We start from the raw sequence: 19,595 nt of genomic DNA, 5'->3' as shown, positions 1-19,595 counted from the left end.
AACAATAAAAAAATATGGAATAGCGTTGATGCAAACTGATTTGCAAATTGAATAGGAACACTTAATTTGTCTAATCTAGATTTCAAGCTTAAAATATGAATTTCAAATCATGCGCGAAATGAAAAGCGCTGCCAGACCTTGAAAGTAACTGCCCTTAAAGAAATTCCCTGCTTTGTTAACTACCCTTTAAATTTCAACCCCCACTATAAACTGTTCCCATTGAATTTAACGATAGATGGCGCTACTAGAGCAATTCAATAACACGCTTTAAATAACGTTTATTATATTTATTGCTTATTTAATCGCATTCCTTCTTTTTAATCTTGCACTCAAAGGACAATTTGAGTGGCTCCACGCATAGCATGTCCGCAATTGACTTATACTTGGACAGCAGCACATTGGGATACGGCAGAGCACGCAAATCATCCACATAGTACATATGCTGCTTCTCCAGCTCGCCGGGCAGCTTTACTGGACAATTTTCATCCACTGGGCAGCTGCTGGTAATGCGTTCACAAAAGTCGTCGAGGCGTCCCTCAAAGTCCGACACAAACACTGCAGGATCTATGGCGAGCATAACCAATCCTAGGTCGGGACTGTGACCCTGACACTCGGCCCACCAGCGTGGAATGCGTGTGCTATAATTAGCGCCCGACATGACGCCACATAGAACATCAATCATGGCCGACAGGCAATAGCCTTTATGCTCGCCCGCAGGATACAGACGCTGAGCCGCCAGAGCCAAGCTGGGAAAACAGGTAGGTGAGCCACAATCATTCATTGCCCAATTATCTGGTATATGCTCATTTTTCATCATAGCCCACTCAATGGCGCCCACTTCCTTCATGGCTGTGCTCATGTCCAGCATAATATGCGACTGCTTGCCCTTGGCGCCAAAGGCCAGGCAATTGGCACCCAGCGTGGACGTCTGCGTACCTGGCGCTACCATCATGGGCGCCGCATTGGACATGACCAGACCAATAAAGCCTTGGGCCATTGCACGAAAGGCATACCAAGCGGCCAGACCAATGTGATGCGAGCGCTTCGCTACCACAAAGCCTATGCCCGCCTTCTTTGCTTTCTCCACGGCCAGATCCATGCAAAAGTTGCCCACCAGCGCACCTATGGCATTCTTGCCATCCACATGAGCTGCAGCTACCGTTTCGCTTATTATCTGTGGCTCCACATCGTAGCGGCAATAGCGTTGGTTTATATCACGCAAATACAGCTCAAGCCGATTAATGCCGGTGCCGTAGACGCCTCTATAGTCAGCAGCCAGGATTACATCGCTGATGCAGCGCAGCTTGGCCACGGGCACGCCCACACGCCGCAGACAGTCGTGTATAAAACGACGCGCATCATCCATGAGCACCAGCGAGGTCTGCATATTGATTGCCGGATCCTCCAGCGGAATACGCTTGCTGGCTGAACGCTGGCAGGATAACCAACATCTGGGCGAAAGATGCAGCACAGCGAGCTTCCTAAACATGTTGCTATATATAAGTTATGTTATAAGTTTGCTTAGTTAAGTATGTACATTTAAACATTTTTAACAATGTTTTGAAATCAAAGACGACCTAGTTTCAAAAACATAAATAATTCTCTATTAAATATTTATAAATGTGCATAGTCGGCAGTTTATAGAAGAGCAAGGACCTAGCGTCAGCTCCGCCGTTATCCTTACAATTCTAATACAACTGACATTTTTGTAATCCTGTTCATCGAATCTATTGAACTGCATCCCAGTATATGCAGGATGTCACCAATAAAAATTTATCGAGTTCGTTGCCTAAGTCTTCTTTTGTTTACATTTTATAGGGCTAAATTTAATGGCACTTTAGCTCTTGTTCCTTCGGTATCCTTCCGATTCGAAAAGGACCTGCAAAGGAACTGCATTCAAGAATTTTCAAAATTGCACAAAAAATATTTTGAAAAAAATTCATGGGTCGCAAAAAGTGGCCAAAAAACACAAGTTGTCCTTTTTCTCGCAAACTACAAGGACTACAAGGCTGTTATTTGGCATACGTATAGTGCTCCTTTAGAGCTTTCAGAATATATAACTTACAGGACGAAAATCCTTACAGGAGCTGAGTTAAACAGCATTTTCTGTATACAGAAAAATGCCTGTATCTCCCGTATCCTTTGCAGGTTCATGACGAAACTAGTGCCAATCGATGCTTATGAAAGAGGACTATCAACTGGCCAAAGGACATTCGAATTGTCCTTATAGTTTAGGAGAAAACATAGATTTTATGATTTGGGCCAATTTTTTACTGCATTTTTTTGGCTTCAAAATCCATTGCATACCCACAGGGGCTACTATTTGCTATGAGGCAAAAAACGTTTATTTGAGGGTTAGAAATGAAATATATATTTTTGAATTAAAATGGAAAATTGGTGATTAATATGGGCAGGTTTTCAAAACCTGTTAAGGATTACATTATAGAGTGGATATATATTGGTTATAAATATAATTTATATGCTAAGCAATTAGTTCAAAGCAGTAGAGGTGAGAACAGCAACGCCACGCTCATAGAAGCTATGCTGATCCTGTCCAGCGGCAACAGCCAAGTCCACGGTAAAGAGCAGCTCCGTACGCGTGGAATTCAAGTAGACAGGCAAGGTGAGCTTGCTGACACGTGGCTCCGAAGAGATCCTTTAAAGCAATAATAAATTAGTAAAGGATTCTTTTTGAATGGTACTTGCACTACTTACTTAATCCATTTCAGTATGGTCAATGGCAGATCCATCATTATGGTGGAGGTCAGCAGCAGCTCATTGTTCTTGCACTGCGCGCCCTGCAGCTTCAATCCTGTGACGCCAAAGCTGCTATCCTTCTGATCTGTCTTCAGTCCCACATCTGTAATGGTTACTTCCAAAGCGAGCTCCTCCAGGGACCAGCTATTAGCCTGTGCCACGCACTGCCTGGTGGCAGTGATGTATGCCTCCGGATTGAGCAAGCCGCCCAGCCAAACGGGGAAGCCTTGCAGCTCCTTGGCGCCTGCCTGCGACACCAGCTGCGAGACCTTCTGCAGCTGCTGGATACGCGTGCTAAAGTCAGTGATCCACTGGATGACAGTGCAGCCGGCGGGCACAGTGTAGCGCTTCCAGCCCTTGGGTATAATGCCACGCACCAGCTCCGACAACATGGAGCGATGATGGTTCGTCTGCTTCTTCTCACCCTGGCAAATCAGCACCACATCCTGCAGATCAGAGATGACAGTCTGCAGCAAACGCGCGCCGCTAGTAACCTCACGCTCAAAGTAGCGGTATAGAGGATCCTTGATGTTCTCCACTGTGCGCTTGAGCGTGTTCAGCTGCTTGGGCAGCAGCTCCAGCCAGGCGGTGGCCGAGTTATGCAGCGTCTTCATCCAGGATGGACGGCCATCCTCACTGCGCGCTACTGCAGCCTGTGCAGATTGCTCCGATTGCTCCTCGACGCTGTAGGCCAGCTCATCGTCATCCTCCAGCTGCTGCATCTTGAGCAGCTTGCTCACCAAATCCGTGCCGCGTGTAGTCAGCAGCACCTTCTCGGCATTGTTGGGCAGACCCAGCCAAGAGGGCGTTTGGCGATCGGTTAGATTCTCGATCCACTTGAGGAAGTGATCGCGACGCGTGCCATCGGGCATGGTAATGTGACGCAGTCCACCCGAGGCGCCATCCACATTGGCCACTAAGGCAAAGTCCGCCTCAAAGCTGCGCGCCGTAAAGAGTTTCTTAAGGAACGAGGTCAGCAGGCGCTGATCAAAGTCATTGTCGATCTTGCCGCCGTAGATGGACTGCGAGAGCAGTGTGACCAGCGCATCCCAAGGCACCTTCTCTGGTGGCAAATTGGTGCGTCCCATTGCAGTGGTATCGATCCAAGTGTCCAGCGTATCGCAGGCCACGCGCAGATCCGACTCATTGAACTCGTACTTCTTGGCCCAGCCCAGGGGCACATAACGCAGTCGCTCCTGCACAATGGCATGGAACCAGGCGAGCAGGAAATAGAGACGTGCACGCTCACTGGGCGTCTTCATCATGCGTGCCGCCGGCACGGTGGAGAAAGTGCGCAGCAGATTCGCGCGTATGCCTGGCGGTGGCTCAAATACAAAGATGCGTCCAGCACGCAGCAGATTCACTGGCACCTTCGGGTTAATCTCCATGGTAAGGAAGAGACGGAAGCCCGAGTGCGGCTGCAGCGAGTGCAGCTTCTTCTCCAGCTGCACCAGCCACTGCGGCGCCAGATGCACGTTCTTGAGCAGCACCCAGCGGCCGCTCTTGCAGGCCATGTTGATGGCGCGTTCGGCCTGGTTGAAGCCTTCGGCGGAGCCAATGGCAATGCTGGAGATTTGCTTGTTCTGCTCGGCAGCCAAGTCATCCACGCGTCCAGAGGCATCAAAGCCAGGCACGGAGCAAAGCAAAGCGGGCGTATTGCAGTTGAGCTGCTTGTCCACAACGGCGGTAAAGTCCAGCTCCTGCTCCGCATTGGGCATAAAGTCCACGCCCAGCACGGTGTTGACCACATTGTGGGCAGCAGCAATGACGCGATCCGGTCGGAAGGCTTGAATCAGCAGCAGCTGATGCACTGAGCTGCAGATGGCGCTGAGCGCCTTGGACTCATCCCACAGCTGCGGCACACACTGCTCCGGAGAGCTCTGCTGCAGCCAAGCGCCAAGCTCCGGCATGGCCTTGACCTTCTCCAGCAGCTTGCGGAAGATGGGCAGACGCGTAGCCAGGCGATTAACGCCTTCGATCTGCTCGGCGCTCAAACCCTCCACATGTGTTGGGTTGGCCAGCAGTCCCTCGCGGCTGCGCAGGAAGAAGTTGAACTCGGTGTCCAAGTTGGACTCGCCTGTGCCCTTCAGATGAATCTTGCACATGAGCAGAGCAAAGGTCAAGCGATCGTTGTGCAACATGCCACGTGCCACGCGCTCGTAGCACACCTGGAACAGATCTCTAGTGACAATGCCCAGTCGCTCCGAATGATCGCTGCGTCCTTCGAGGCGTGGATTGTTGTACAGCACCGTGGAGAAAATGTCGAGGAACATCTTGAGCGAGTACTGATAGAGGAAGTGCACCTGGTTGAGGCTGTCCATGGTGAAGTACATGCTGCTGCAGGCCACCGACAAAGGCAGATACTGCTGGGAGACAGTTTCAATCTCTGCAATAACCTTGTCCGTTTCATCCACCTTTTGGTTAATATCATAGGCTTCCTTCTTCAGTGTCTCCAGCGTGGTGATAACTGAGTCGTCGTCCAGAATCTTGCCCTTGGCATCGTTGAGCGCCTGCAGCAGACTCTTCTCCAGCTGGCGCAAACGCAAGCGGAACTCGCCCTGCAGCTTCAGCAGATCCGAGCGCTTCTCATCAATGTCCGGACGCTCGGCCTTGAGCACCTGGTTCAAGCACTGCGACTGCAGCGAGCTGCGCGTCACAGTAAAGTTGACAAAGGTAACCCTGGAGCATATGTCCGGTGGGAATTCCACAGTAGGATCACGTGTCGACAGGAAGATGACAAACGAGGGCGACAAATCAATGTCCTGATCGCCCAACGTGATGAGCACACGTCCGCCAGTGCGACGCAGCTCGCGATTCAGCACTGGATTCAATATAGGATCGTAGTTCTCCACATCCTGCACCAGCAATGGATTACCAAAGCGCAGCGCCGACTCCAGATTCTTGCGGAACGAATCGTCCAGGAACGAAGTCTTGGTAATCTTCTTGCCAGCATACTCATTAAGCAGGAAGGTAGTTGCCTGACCCGAAGGATCGATAATGAGCGGATAGCGATTGAAGCGCTTGAGCATAATCGCGTTCTCCGTGCAGAGATCGTCAGTGGGCAAAGCATTCGCCTGCCAGCGCAAACGCTCGTCCGGATTGGACAAGTACTCGGTGCGCGCTATATCCGCACGATATTGTATGCTGGCCGACTGCAGGTGCTGCGACCAGGTGGTAAACAGATTGAGGCGATAATGCTGGTCAAAGTAACCGCCATAGGCAATGAACGCAGCTGACAGCAACACATCGCCAATGATGGTGGACATCTGAGACTTGAAAGTCTCGCTGGTGGACTCCCAGCGTTCGCGTTCAATGTTTAAGCTCTTGAGCAGCGCAATCGAGCGATCCACCTTGGCCTGCACATTCTCCAGATCCGTTTTGATGGCCTGAGCTTGTGAAATAAGCTGAGCATACTCCTCCTTGTAGGCAGCAATGCTGCGCTCTAGTTGCTCCACCAGATCCTTGGTTTCCTTAGCGCTAGCCAGATTAACATCTGCCTGCTCCTCCAGTGAACGCAGCTCCTCACGCAGCGGCTCCACGCGCTTCAACATGTCAGCGTATTCAATCTGCAAAGCAATAAATTAGCAAAGCTTTAAGCAATAGTTAGCAGCAGCTACTTACCTGAGCTATAGCCCACTTAACCATAGGACCGCAGGCCATACTGGCGCGATTAACCTTCTCAAAGTTGTAGTCCGGATTGCTCAGATACTTGGACTTCATCTTCTCGCGCACCTCATCGCTGTCAATGATTTGCATATTAATTATTTTTATAAACGCAAGTTTTCAATGTTATTATTTTTTTATGAAGTTAAGCAAGCAAAGCAGTTTGTTATTTTATATGCAAATGTTTACCAATAACCAATTGAGCAAAATTATTAAAACCAATTAACCAGTATTAATTTAAAATAAGTTTAAATATTTACAATAATTACAGCATCAAACTACTAGAACGCTACGCTCAACAAACGAAATAAAAACAACAAGATCAAAAGGGTTTCAAAAACAAAAGAACAAAATTAAGTAACAAATCGAGAACTAAAGAAAAATGTTTGGAATTTGTTTTCATGCTTACGTTATGTTCTCGGTACCAAAGTTAGATACAATTGAATTAATGAAATTTTCACGCATTATCACTGCGCGAATGGATTTCCAATCTGTTGCATTTTCGCCCAGCAGCAGACAGATCGATTCAAGTGCCAATTTAACCACCGACGGTGGGTTCGCCATTGTGCGCACCTCAACGAGCTGCTGTTTGCGTATCGACTTGACCGCTATGGGAATCATCAGATTTACATGAAGGATTAACAGAGTTGTATTAAACGCTTAGCGCACTAAATGTTAATTTAAATTAGTTACAATTAAGTTAACTTGACGACTATAGCTAACAAAGCTAAAGTAAATCTAAACTCTGCTGCTCCATATCCTTTAGCTTCATTTATAGATGATTTCAAATCTTCTTAGTTTAGAATTTGAACACACAACGATTAGATCGTTTTTACATTGGTTATATATATATATTTATATAGATCTATATTAAGTTTATCATAATTTAATATATTTGCCAGTGCATTGCGTATGCATGTGTGTGTTTGTTTGGGTGTGTAAGTAGTATTAGATAATCGAGTATATATATATATATCTTTTCGAATATATAAAACTGGGTTTTGTATGAATTATTTATATATTCGAAATGGTGATTTGAGTTTAGCCAATTAGTTTCACATTTACGTCACAGCAACCGCAGATATGGATATATTTATATTTCGAGCCTAATCGGATGAGTGTGTTTAATGAGTGCGGAGTGATGGTTATATCTGATATTGTGAGATTGGTAGATAGAGAATAGTTGCGTACGTGATCTTATCAGTTTCCAAGTTAACAATCGAGGATATGAAACTGTCTTTAACGAGGATGCCACGTATGGCCTTCCAGTCTGTGGCACTCTCATTGAGCAGCTCGCAAACCGACTCCAGTGCCAGCTTCACAACCGCCGGCGGATTGGCCATGGAACGCACCTCGGCCAGGTGCTTCTTTTTAATCGAGCTAACAGCTATACGTAGGTGCGTGTGTGTTTGTGTGTGTTGTTTTTTTGTTTTTGTCATTTAAATATAAGTTATAATATTATAAACTAAACTTAGACAAGAGCTTTGTGGACATAGCATAGACATAGCTTCAGCTTGGCGCCTGATCGACTTACCTTGTTGTGCATCGATGACAGCAGGTTCCACCTGGGCCAGATCGGCCATGACGTCCTTGCGCTTCTCTTCGATCTTCACTGTCTGATCGGCCAGACGAATTTGTATCTCCTGCGATTGAATCTTCTTCTTCTCGGCTTCTTGCTGATCCTGGAACATTTGCTTCAGCTTGGCATTGGCTGCTTCGTTCTTAGCCTGCAGTTCCTGTTTCTTCACCGCCAGCGATTTCTGCATTTCCTCCACCTGCTCCACAGTCTCGGCAATCTTGTTGAGACCCACATTCAAATGCAGCTGCTGCTCCTCCAGATCATTGCGCTTCTCATTGTACAACTTGACAAAGTGATGTATAAAGTCCAGATAGTGACGTGGAGTGACCGCCATTGTGCGTCCACCACGCTTGGCCAGGCGTGCATTGGCCTGGTGAAGAGTCTGGTGAACATAGACGCAGCTGTTGATGACAGCATCGCGATGTGTGGGATTGGCCGGCACCAATGGACAGACCGAGGGGAAAAAGTCTGGTGCGCTCCAGTTGGGTTTCTCCAGATCCACGCGCGTAGTGAACTCTTTGCCCACTTGGAACAACGCTGAGTCAGACCAGTCGCCAAACCAATTGAGCACGCAGCGATTGAACAGCGCGGGCGATGTGGCAGCGCGATCCTTCAGTCCATCCGTGGATGGATTCATGGTGAAGACCACGTGCAGATTACGCATCACCTGCTGCGTGAACCATTTGTACAGCTCATCGCTGGAGTCCAGCATGAGTCCCTCACGCTGAGCACCTTCCTTGCATTGCGTCATCAGCGTGGTGTACTCATCGCCTTCGAATAGACCAGGCACCTCGCCGTTGGCCAGCAATGTATTCATGCGCTCCAAGAAGCCCGAGTCCAAGACATTAGACTCATCCAATATGAAGGCAATCTTTTCATCCTTGCAGCCAGAGCGACGCAGCACGCAGCGCAGATCCTCATCAAAGTCCTCGCTGGTGTATTTGTTGTGTACCTTGATCTGGAAGATGGACAGGCCATTCATCCAGGCCACAAAACGCGAGAGCGTTGTCTTGCCTGCACCAGAGACACCGATGAGCAGCAAATGTCCCTGCGGCTGGCGGAAGATACGATCAATGCGTAGCACATGGTCGAGCACCTCGTCGAACAGCACGAGCGGCACATCCAGCTCCTCCTCGTAGAAGACCTTGAGGCGCGCACGCACATAGTCACGCAGCTCCTCGCGATTTACAGGCATATAGTCCTTGGACAGCCAGTTGCTGTAGAGTATGGGACGCTGCAGTGCCTCCTCCTGGTTGATGCCAGGGAAATGCTTGTGTCCCACCAAGTCAATGTTTTCGTTTGTCCAGCGACGCTCAGTGTCATCCACCAGACGATCCTGGAACAGACGCAGCGCCTCGTGTGCCCAGAGACGCACCAAGCCCTCCACTGGCAGCGTATCCAGCGGTCTAATAGCTTCGCAGATGCCGCGCACCCAGCGTGTCATCTCACGTGGTGAGTAAACATAATGCGGCTGCATGTCCTGTGTGAAGCGATCCTGCGATGCCAAATAGAACTCGACCATGGCATTGGTCAGCGGCTCGGCGTAGCCACGCAGAGCGGGCATTAGACGCAGCATGGCACGCGAGAAGGTGCCATAGATCTGCTTGAGTGAAGTCTCTCCTGGGTAGTCCACATAGATGATGGGCACATGGCGCAGGAAGCGATGCGAGAGCGGCTTGCGTCCCGGATCTGTGGGCGGATTACAGGCGCCAACAAATTGAATGCGCTCCAGCGACACCCAAGCCTGGTCGCTGGCACGATAGAAGCCCTTGTGCTCCACCAGCTGGCGCAGGAAAGAGATGACACGTTGCGTGCCATACGAGTCCATGTCCGGTAAATTGATTTCATCGCAGAACAGCACCAGCCACTTGCCAATCTGCACGGGTGAGAGCACCACGCCGTTGGGCGTCTTGCGGTACTCGCAATAATGATCAAAGGTCTTCAGCAGCAGCTCCGGCGTAGTGGCCGACGAGAAGTTCAAGCCCACAACTTCCATGTCGGGCAGAGCGCGCAGCGCAGAGAACAGCGTCATGGTCTTGCCAGAGCCAGGTGGACCACAGAGCACTGCAATCGATTAATATCAATATATGTTTAGCTGTGGCTACGAACTTCAAATACTCACCCAAAGGCTTGTGCTCCGCCAGCCAAGTATAGAGCAGCGATTCGTGACGAACTGTGTCCAGTGTAGGCACCACAATATCCGGCGAAGCCACCTTATGCGTTTCCACCTCAATAACTGGCACCTTGTTGCTCCAAGGCACCCACTCGCCATTCATGCTCACCTCGTAGTCAATAATGGGTGCGCCGGCAGCTCCTGGCAGCGGCACAGTCGTTACACTACGCACAAAGTCGCCCAGATCAATGCGCACCTTGAGCTTGGCATCGCCAGCAAACGACCAGAGCACGGAGTAAACCAATGCCTTGGGTATATAGTGCTCCAGCTGATCTGCTGAGCAGGGGAAATCGGGATGCTGAGCATTGAATGTAAGCACATTTCTAGCCGACTGATTGAGCATGGAGAAGAGCGAGCTCAGAGCACGCAGACGCGTAAAGTCCATGATGTGCTCCTGCTCCATGGCGTACTCGAGTGTGCGCACCACAATGCCATCGCCGGAGAAGAACGGCTGCAGATGCATGGCAATGTCACGTTGCACTTGCAGCGAAGGCGACACTTCCTCCTCCTTGTCCTTGGCGGGCTTCATAACGCCAACAAAGTCCTCATCGCCATCCTCCAGCGGAATGCTGCGCAAGCGCGACAAATAGTTCTCAAAGATCATCTCTGTGGAGAGCACATCCTCCGAGAACCAGACCATGCCGCAACGGGACACAGTAGCCAAAGTGGCAAACTTCAGATCCTGCACCTCGAACATGACGCGCACATTGGGCGGCAGTGACAAACGCTCACCATTGGGCAGCGTCAGCAGCTTGTTATCATCCAGCACAGAGTTCAAATTCTCAACCCACTCTGGGTCCACATCGCCATCGAAGATGATCCATTGGCGCTTGTTAATCTCACCGCGCACATTGTCAATAATCTTGCGTAGAATGTGCGTAAACAAACCGTCGGTCCACTCACGTGTGTTGGGATCCAGTACACCATACAAAGCCTCCTTGGATATGGCCTTGGGATCAATGACATGCGCCACACCCTCAACGCCTTCGAAGCGCTCCAATGCCTTGAGTAGCGTGCGCCAGGCTGTGGATTTGCCAGAGCCCGAAGGACCCACCATCATCAGACCATGATTGAGATTGGAGATTTGATACAGTTGCAGCACCTGGCGTGGAATTAAAGAAGAGGAATTAATAACTGCACTAAAAGTTAATTTTTGGAGCTGTGTTTAGTTACTTTGTCGACCCATGTGGAGCCGAGTCCCTGTGATTAGTAAGCGTGTGTGTAATTAAATTAATTATATGTTTGATTGTTAACTAAACTAAGGCTAAGCCATGCGGCTTCAAACTCACCTTCTCCATCCAGGCGGCACCTTGCTCATCACCCTCACCACACACCAAGTAGTCCTCTTGGCACACCTTGCGTATCTCCTCCTTCAGGCCCTGCATCTCGGCACGCGTGTAGTTGACATTGGGAAAGACATCGCTGAGCAGCGAGAAGAGCAGCGGAATATCCTCGGCGACCAGCTTGGGCACCATCGTCTCGCACACCGACTGTATGAGTATCTCCTGCTCTGGCAGATTCTCAGCCACCGCAGTCTCATCCAAGTGCTCGTCATGCTGACGCGCCTGCTTAATCTTCATGATGCGATCGCGCTTGACGTTGCCAGCTGAGATTAGCACAGACTTCAAAGCACGCAGACCAAAGTCGTAATGGCTCTGGTTAGACAGCTGCTCGTCGCAGAGCTTGAAGAAGGGCACAATCTTGCAGGCCAGCTTCTCGGCAGAGCGGAAGCCTTGCGAGAACAGCATGACCTCAGCAATCAGTTGACGATCTGGCGTGGTCATGGCCAATGAGCGGAACAGTTTCTTCAAATTGTCGGGCAGATTGGAGCGACCGGCGTAGCCAGGATTCATGGTAATGAAGATAGCCATGTCGGGTGACACACGCACTTGCTTGCCCACCAGCTCGACGGTGATGCTTTCCTTGTTGCTGTCCATTTCATACTTGAGCGCCTCCTGTATGGTTTGAATTTGCTGCGAGCAGGCAGAGAGCATGCGCTCCTCCAGACGATTGAACTCATCGAAGCAACCCCAGGCGCCTACTTGACACAGACCCACAAAGATGCGACCCATGGCCTGGAAGTCGAACGTTTCGTCGCAGTTGAAGACGAGCACAAAGCGTCCAAGTTGATTACCCAAAGCCTTGACAGACTCTGTTTTGCCTGTGCCTGCGGGGCCGAAGGGCGAGCCGCCCAGACGTGACTCCAAAGCCTGCGTCATGGTCAGATAGCAGCGATCCGTGAGTGGCGTCTGCACCAAACGATCCTGCACACCCAAATACTCAAAGCCATAGAAGAAGCGCGCATTGGCCATGTGTATGGTCAGTTGCTGCAGCACCTCAGTCTGGCGTGGATCAAAGTAGAAGCGCATTTCGCAGAGCCACTGGAAGGACTTGGGCGAAGTGACGCCATTGGTAATGAGGCGACGAGTCACTGTGCGCTTATGCACAAAGCTCGAAGCCAAGTGCTCTAGCTTGCGGCGACGCAGCGGTGGCTGCTCCATGAGCACCGAATCTGCCAGCACATTCAAAGTGCTCTCCACATTGCCCAGGACGCGCTGCATGGGCTTGGAGTTGTTGCTCTCGGAAGCCTGCTGCAGAGCAGCCTCCACATCCTCAGACCAGAGAATCTGCGCTGCGAGTACTACAATCTGTGCCTGGTACTTGTCACACCATTCCATGTACTTCTCGGAATCAATTTTGCCATCACGGAACTGCTTAATGTCCTGCACAGCTTGCGCCAAGAGCGAGGCGAGGGTGAAACGCATTTGCTTCTCCACCAGCGACAGCCACTCGTTGATTTTGGGATGCTCCACAGTCGAAACGGGATTGATGAAGTGCACTTCTTCGCCTTCGCGAGAGGATACACCCAAGATGACGTTGTTCTCTTCGTTTAGCAAAATGGCAGCAACGCCGGCGAACATTTTCTTGAAATGCTTTTGCAGACGCGCAATGTTCTTGCTGTTGCCAATAATCTCCAGCAGATCCTCATCGCCCACAAAGTAGAAGCGTGGGAAGGAAGTACGCTCGCGTTCCAAGTACTCTCCCAGCGCCTTTTGTATCTTGCCCAGCAAGTCAGCCAAACGCTCGAGCGAACGCTGCACTGCGGGAATGTTGAGCACATCCATTACCTTGGGCGACTTGGATACCTTCTTCATCAGACCCAAGAACTCAGAGCTAATGCTCTGGAAGCGTGACGTCTCCACTGGCAGCAACACTTTAATGTCCGCGCTGCCCGAGAAGATGCCTTCGAGATAGACCCAGCGACGCTGCACATCAATCCAAACATCAAACAAAGCTATGATCTTGTTGAGCTTCTCCTCCCAGGTGAGTGCCTCTTCCTCAAACACCTTATAGTAAGGCGACAGCTTCATGGCAGCCACAGAGTTAATGTGCTCCTTGACCTTGTTGAATAGATCATCCCAGCCGCGTATGATGCGGCACTTGTTCTGATAGTTGATCAAGTCCAGTTCGTAGCTCTGCCAGGATTCGCGCACCTGCTTGAGGAACTCCTCCAGCGCCATTTCACCCTGAGCCACCAGTATAATGTCCTTGACAATGCCTTCATTCTTCTGCAGATTCACATCCCACACTTGGCCCAGCGTTAGATCAGAGATAACCCAGTTGACGCGCAGCTGCTTGGTCAACTGCTTCCAGTGGCGTTCCTTCAGTGCATCCGACTTCAGCTCCACAATCAGCATGTTAACCTTGATGTAGCTTTGAATAAGCTTCTTGACATACTCGTAGGATTCGTACATGCGCAGACGCGCGGGCAGCTCCTTGAGCTGTGCCATCATGGCTTCCAATTGCTGGCGCAGCTTGCGTGGCTGCACCGACAGCCAAGGCTTCTCACGTGTCTCATCAATCTGTGTCCAGACCTTGCTCAACTCGCCCCAGACGCCGCGTAGATCTTGCAACTCCTCCAGGGCAACATTCATGCGCTCAGCGCTGTTGTTGGGCACGGCAGACTCTTGCAGCTCCAGCGCCTCCTTGGCCTTGGCCACATTGTCGCGTTCCTCCTTGAGTCGCGAGTATTTGCTCTCAAAGATTTGCAGCTGCTGTAGCGCATCATCTGGACGTATCTTGCCGCCAGTGGGTTTGGTCTTTTCCCAGTCATTAAGGAAGTCCACAGTGCGTGTTTCCACCGCCTTGTCCTCGGCCACAATCTTGGCCTGCAAGCTGGCCACCTGCGTCTGTATAGCTGTATCCTTGCGCTTGATAATCTCATTGAAGGCAGACCACTCGCCCTCGATGTTGTCCACATGCAACCAGTTGTTGGGGAACTGGAAGCGCTGACGCTCCAGAATGCGCTGCGCCTCGCGGAACACTTCGACCTGCTTGTCCCAGGCAATCATGTCCTTCTTCAGCGACTGCACATAGGTAATGAAGCTTACAGCATCCGAAGTGCTGGCAGCCTCAATGCTCTGCATTTCCAAATCAGTGCGCGACTTGGACACCTTAGAGTGGAATGTGGTCATCTCTGTGCCCAGCAGTGTGCCAAACTTGCCCAGCGCCTCCTTATGCCAGGAGTCGTACTTCAGCGTGACCTTGGCCTGCACCTTGGCATAGTCAATAATAATGGGGCCATAGGCGCGACGTGTATCCGACGTGTCAAAGGTTGTGCGCGATTGCTTAATGTCGTTCAAGCACTTGATCCATAGGTTGACATCCTCACCCAGGCGACCGTAGAGCGTGTCTGCCTGCAGATCCCAGAGACTCTGATAGCGCAGCCATTCATCCACATAGTTGCGCACCTCGCTCACCTTGTTGTCAATGGCGCCATAGGCATTCTCCAAGATCTTGCCCTCAGGCAGTTTGACCAGCAGATTGCGATAGGTCTGCGACACAGGCTTCTCCAATCCCACCTGGTAACGTGTGCTCTGCAGACGCACCTGCGAGGTGACGATAGCCTGCCAGGCAAAGAACTGCTGCATAATCTGGAAGCGTGCCTCCTCAATAGATGGATACAAATACATTTGCTGATTGGTGATGCGTATCTCATGCACTGCATTCTGAATCTGCGGCTCACCGCCCAACTTGTGCGTGGGCTGAACTGGCGCGTCTGTGTCCATAGAAGTGTCTACCTCTTTCTTATTGCCCGTCAACGCCTCTGTCCAGGCTTGTATGCCCGCCTGCAGACGCAAGGCAAGCTTCTTCTCCACCTCCTCATCCAGACGCGTTACCCAAACACTTAAATTGGAATACTGACGCAGCGATAAGTCATCCACGGCGTGTTGTATCTTTGACAGAATCTCAACAAAGGTGGCAGCGCTATAAGGACAGGTTTCCAGCGAGCGCACATCCACATCCAGCTGCTCCTCCACAACTAGCAAGTCATCGACCTGTACATAAACTTTAATAAATATGAACTTTTAAATATTTTAGCAGCTTACCTTTTCCTGGAACTGCGTTACGCATTCAGACAAGCGCAGCACATACGGATCCAGCTTGTAGGACTCCCAGATCAAGCCAATGCCTTCGGAGACCAAGTTCAAAACCTCCTTGCGTAGTCCAGCCACGAGTGGCACAATGCTAGCGCGATCTTCAATCTGTGCAACATATAAAATTCTATTAGCATGTGTAAATTTAAGTGTTGGACTCTAGTGGATTTCAAAAAATGCATGCGGGAGTTGAACAACAAGAATAATAAGAACTATGGTAGCATTATACTATTTTTTTTTTGGTTTTTTGGGGCACAGTGGACTCTACCTTGAATACTGAATTAAGTGCTAGACTCCTATTATTAAGCTGCATGAAAGAAAGGTTCGTTGGATTGATATAACTAGAGTTATGTACGGTCTAAGCTTATGAGAGTGAAGTGATGGTGTAATGCATTGGCTTGTAAACTATGTTTATGTTGTGTAGTGTGAATAAAAATTAGCTGCACGCCAAGGACCAAAGCGAGGCAATCAAAACGAGCAGTGATGTTGGATATATTGATGTAAGTGTTTGATGTGTGCTTATTATGAATATAAGCCAATGCTTCTTACCTTTTCCAGCGTGCGTTCATAGGTGCGCACACTCTCAATCAAGGATATAGCATAGGGATATATCTGGTTGGCCTGATGCGCCTTGTTCACAATGGTTAGCGGCACTCTGTAAAGCAAACAAGTTTAAAAAACGCTTGCAAGCGTAAACTTGCTTCACTCACCTGAATCCCAGATTCTTTATATTGCGCACCTCCTTGGCCAGCGTAATGATCTCTGGCAAAAAGTTGACACGCAAGCGCAAAACGTTGCCGCGTCCAATGCGTGAACGCGTCGATTCAATGGTGAAAATGCGTCCAGTGCTGCCAAAGTTTCGCTCCTGCACTTTGCGCGACCATTCGTGGAACACATCCGCAATGGACAGCTTGGCACGGAAGCTATCGCCATCTGCTTTTAGCTTCTGGCCCTCAATGTGCGTCTCCCAACCTTTGCCAAGCACATCCTCCACACGCTTGAGATACATGGTCAGCTGGTTGTCAATCTGACGCGCCCATATAATGGAACCTGCCACAGGCGGCAAATCACGTACCGAGGACAAGCGGCAGCTCTTGCTCTGCGGATACTGCACCTTGAACTTTTCGTGCAGTGCCTCGATATCGTCCTTGACGCGTTGAATAAGTTGTGTTTGATACTCGCGTATGGCGCCGCGTATATGCGGACGCACAAACAATGCATTGAAGCGTGAGAAGATGCGGAACATCTCGTTGGCATTCTTGGCTGTGCCCAGCTGGTCGCGCAGATGCGCCGTAATGCGTGTCTCAACACGATCTGCAAACAAACAGAATGTAAATAAATTTTATTTGAAATGTAATGCAATCTGCTTACCAATCTTCTCCTCGTAGCGCTTTACGGCAGCTTCCCAGGCCTCTGACCCTTCCTTGGTTATATCCAGGCAATCCACCTCCTTGACATTCTCATAGGCTAAGTTAACCTCCTCAATAGCATTGGCATCAGCCGCATCCAGGCTATAGGGCTGCTTGGTTTCTACAGCATTGTTATCATCATTGGCTGCCTGCTTGGTGGGACGCAACACGCGCAGAATAACGGTGCGCAGTTGCTCATGCTGACGCCTGAACTTGCGCATATGCTCCATGCGCGTCTGCAGCTTCTTATGAGCCGGCGATACACGCCAGACCATTTTCAAATGCTCATCGCGCTTCTTCTTGACAATGTCGCGGAGTAAACCCTGCAACTTGTCGTATTCATCGTCCCAGCAGTTGAAGATCTCGAAACATTGATTCATCACACGCTCAAACTCGTCAAAGGGTATGTGCATGAGACGACGCGTTCCCAAGACCTTAAGCAGCTGCTGAGACAAATCACGAGAGATAGCCTCGATGAGCTTAAGACAGCGCTGTATGGGATACTTGGTGTTGCGCACCTTGCGCAAATGCAGAAAGATTTGCTGCACAGCAGGTCGAATCTTTTCTAGCTCCGTGGCGGAGAGTAAATCATTGATGGGAAAGTCCTTCATAAGCGGATTATAATCGGCTACAGTAGCGAGAGCCTGCTTTAATCCAGTATCCGTGTCAAAGGACACAGTGGCATGGAAACGTTTGCCATGCTTGAGTATGTCCAGTGTCAAGGCAACCTCTGGAGACTCACGCTTCTCCTGTATGCGATACAAGGCGCGCTCCAGATTAAGCCAAAACGATATTTCCTGCAAAGGTACAAGGATTAGCAACTGCCAAAGCACATAAGAATGTATAACACTTACCTGCAGCGCAGTGCCTGAGCCGGGATCACGATTCAGCTTGGTCACCTTTTTGATTTCGGTAATCCAGCGATTGACACCGTTCTGCAGTTGGTTAAGGAATGAAGAGTCCTCCACGCGGTCACCAAAGTCGAGCACCTTGGCCTTGCGGTTCTCATCGGCGCACGACCTGATAACTTGGTTAACAGTTGGATGCGCTATGAGCGTAATCTCTGGTATGTCAATGTTTTGCTGCAAATGCAACAAGCCCATCTCCAGCTCTGCCAGTTTCTTCTCCACTGAAGGTGCCATTTTATCGCCATCGCGATCAGCGCGTCCCGACTCCTTCACGTAGGACTTGAAATACGGTGCTAGGGATTTGCTGATGAACGCATGCAGCGTCTCATATGGCGAGCCATCAGAAAAGTTAATCAAACGCAATTGCGAGTGTATAGACTTATCAGCTTCGACGACCACGCCGCGCTTAATGCAGGCCAGGGAGGCCATGCGGCTGTTGGTAAAATGCACATCGTTGCTGATTTGGTAAGTCACCTGCTCCTTCTCCTCCTCGCTTTCAGTCGCCGGTTCGCTATCCTCTGTTGCAATAAAGCAAATAGCACAAGCATTAGTCAATTTGCTTACGTCAATCACAATCTATAAGCTACTATCGCCACCATTACCACCTTCACCCACAATTCGCTCAATGCTTAAACATTATCTGGCCGCCAGTTGTCACAATGGCAATGACACTCATTCAGTATCAAGGTGATAGCCTTCGAAATTTCAACGGCCAAGGTGAAACCTTCGAAATTTCACGCATTCAAGGTCTGGACCTTGAGCGTACATTGCTCCCAGAGCGATTGACCCTGATGCGAGGCAACGTTCAAAGTCACCAGTCAATGTGTAAACACAGCTCAAGGTCGCTTCCGCAAACAAACTCATTAAAAACAGCTGATATTTGTTTATAAACAAGCCGGCAACCGGCAAAGTGAAATATATCTGGTCACACTAACAGAGCAACAGTTTGATTCTCTGCGCAGCTCTTCCTCTTCTCAGGGTGAGTAACTACAAAGATTGACCCACCCTGTAGATTCGCTCTGCTTGTGACGTCACAATGAGCAAGCAACAGACTATTCTATTGGATTTGGGTATGTGACGTCAGCTGCTTTCCACATGAAGCAACCTGTATTTTGATAGCTGAATGATTCAGCTGGCGTGATGTCATGCGCAGAAACCGGTTGTAAAATAACAACAAATATAGCAAATTGATTTTTAACAAATTTGTTGCGTAGTCCATCCACTTTTAGTTAAATTTTTATGCTTGTTTTATATAAAACATGTCAATTTCATACAATGCAATATCACGTGCAGGCTTTTTTCACTTTTTGCACAGCAGATGACGCCATTTTGTGCAGTGTGAAAAAAAGCTGCCAGCGCAACAAATATTTTTCGGCTTACCTTTAATGCAATTTCGCTGCACATACAACGCCTGCACTTGGGGATCGGAGAGGAACTTGCGAATAGTATCCTGGTTAACTGGATCGTCCAGGGCGTTATTCAGCGACTCTGGCACTACATCTTCTTCAGGCAGCAGAATGGTCACCGCCTTGCGAAGATAATTTGCAAAAGCATCGTAGTTGGCTATAGATAGGTTCACAGTTGGATCCACCGATGTGTCGGTGTTGTCCAACGAGTCACCCATGTTTTCCAACTATATTTCGCACGAATTTGCACAATTAAATTGTT

At 49.5% G+C, this 19,595-nt stretch overlaps 2 protein-coding genes across 9 annotated transcripts; both read right to left on the bottom strand.

Moving 5' to 3' along the window:
- Window positions 1-270: 270 nt before the first annotated feature.
- Window positions 271-1,588, bottom strand: LOC108600802 (uncharacterized oxidoreductase YjmC). The gene has a single exon (XM_017988585.2). It carries the CDS (start codon window positions 1,487-1,489, stop codon window positions 299-301), a length of 1,191 nt encoding a protein of 396 aa, XP_017844074.1. The 5' UTR covers window positions 1,490-1,588; the 3' UTR covers window positions 271-298.
- A 770-nt stretch (window positions 1,589-2,358) lies between these two features.
- Window positions 2,359-19,551, bottom strand: LOC108599839 (dynein heavy chain, cytoplasmic). 8 transcript variants are annotated; one of them, XM_017986950.1, is made up of 15 exons: window positions 19,308-19,551; window positions 17,874-18,445; window positions 16,982-17,816; window positions 16,321-16,924; window positions 16,160-16,265; window positions 15,879-15,917; window positions 15,563-15,718; window positions 11,462-15,511; window positions 11,346-11,372; window positions 10,122-11,274; window positions 7,955-10,063; window positions 7,612-7,807; window positions 6,379-6,496; window positions 2,716-6,323; window positions 2,359-2,656 (listed from the first exon to the last, which is right to left on the bottom strand). In XM_017986950.1, the coding sequence occupies exons 1-15, from the start codon at window positions 19,549-19,551 to the stop codon at window positions 2,491-2,493; spliced, it is 13,983 nt and encodes a 4,660-aa protein (XP_017842439.1). In that variant the 3' UTR covers window positions 2,359-2,490. The 8 variants fall into 8 exon arrangements, with proteins under 8 accessions (XP_017842439.1, XP_017842438.1, XP_017842441.1 ...); XM_017986949.1 differs by lacking the exon at window positions 7,612-7,807 and adding an exon at window positions 6,830-7,028; XM_017986952.1 differs by lacking the exon at window positions 11,346-11,372.
- Between the last annotated feature and the right edge of the window lie 44 nt (window positions 19,552-19,595).

The sequence above is a fragment of the Drosophila busckii genome, chromosome 3L (assembly GCF_011750605.1).
Source record: "Drosophila busckii strain San Diego stock center, stock number 13000-0081.31 chromosome 3L, ASM1175060v1, whole genome shotgun sequence".
Classification (NCBI taxonomy): Eukaryota; Metazoa; Arthropoda; class Insecta; order Diptera; family Drosophilidae; genus Drosophila; species Drosophila busckii.
Note: the sequence above shows the minus strand (reverse complement) of the source record. Positions and strands in the feature narration are given on the sequence as shown.

Coding starts and splice junctions, on each gene's coding strand:
- LOC108600802 (XM_017988585.2), bottom strand. CDS start 1,489: ATGTTTAGGAAGCTCGCTGTGCTGCATCTTTCGCCCAGATGTTGGTTA.
- LOC108599839 (XM_017986949.1), bottom strand. CDS start 19,551: ATGGGTGACTCGTTGGACAACACCGACACATCGGTGGATCCAACTGTG. Junction 18,446..19,307: donor GCAGCGAAATTGCATTAAAG/GTAAGCCGAAAA, acceptor TTATTGCAACAG/AGGATAGCGAACCGGCGACT. Junction 10,064..10,121: donor GGCGGAGCACAAGCCTTTGG/GTGAGTATTTGA, acceptor AATCGATTGCAG/TGCTCTGTGGTCCACCTGGC.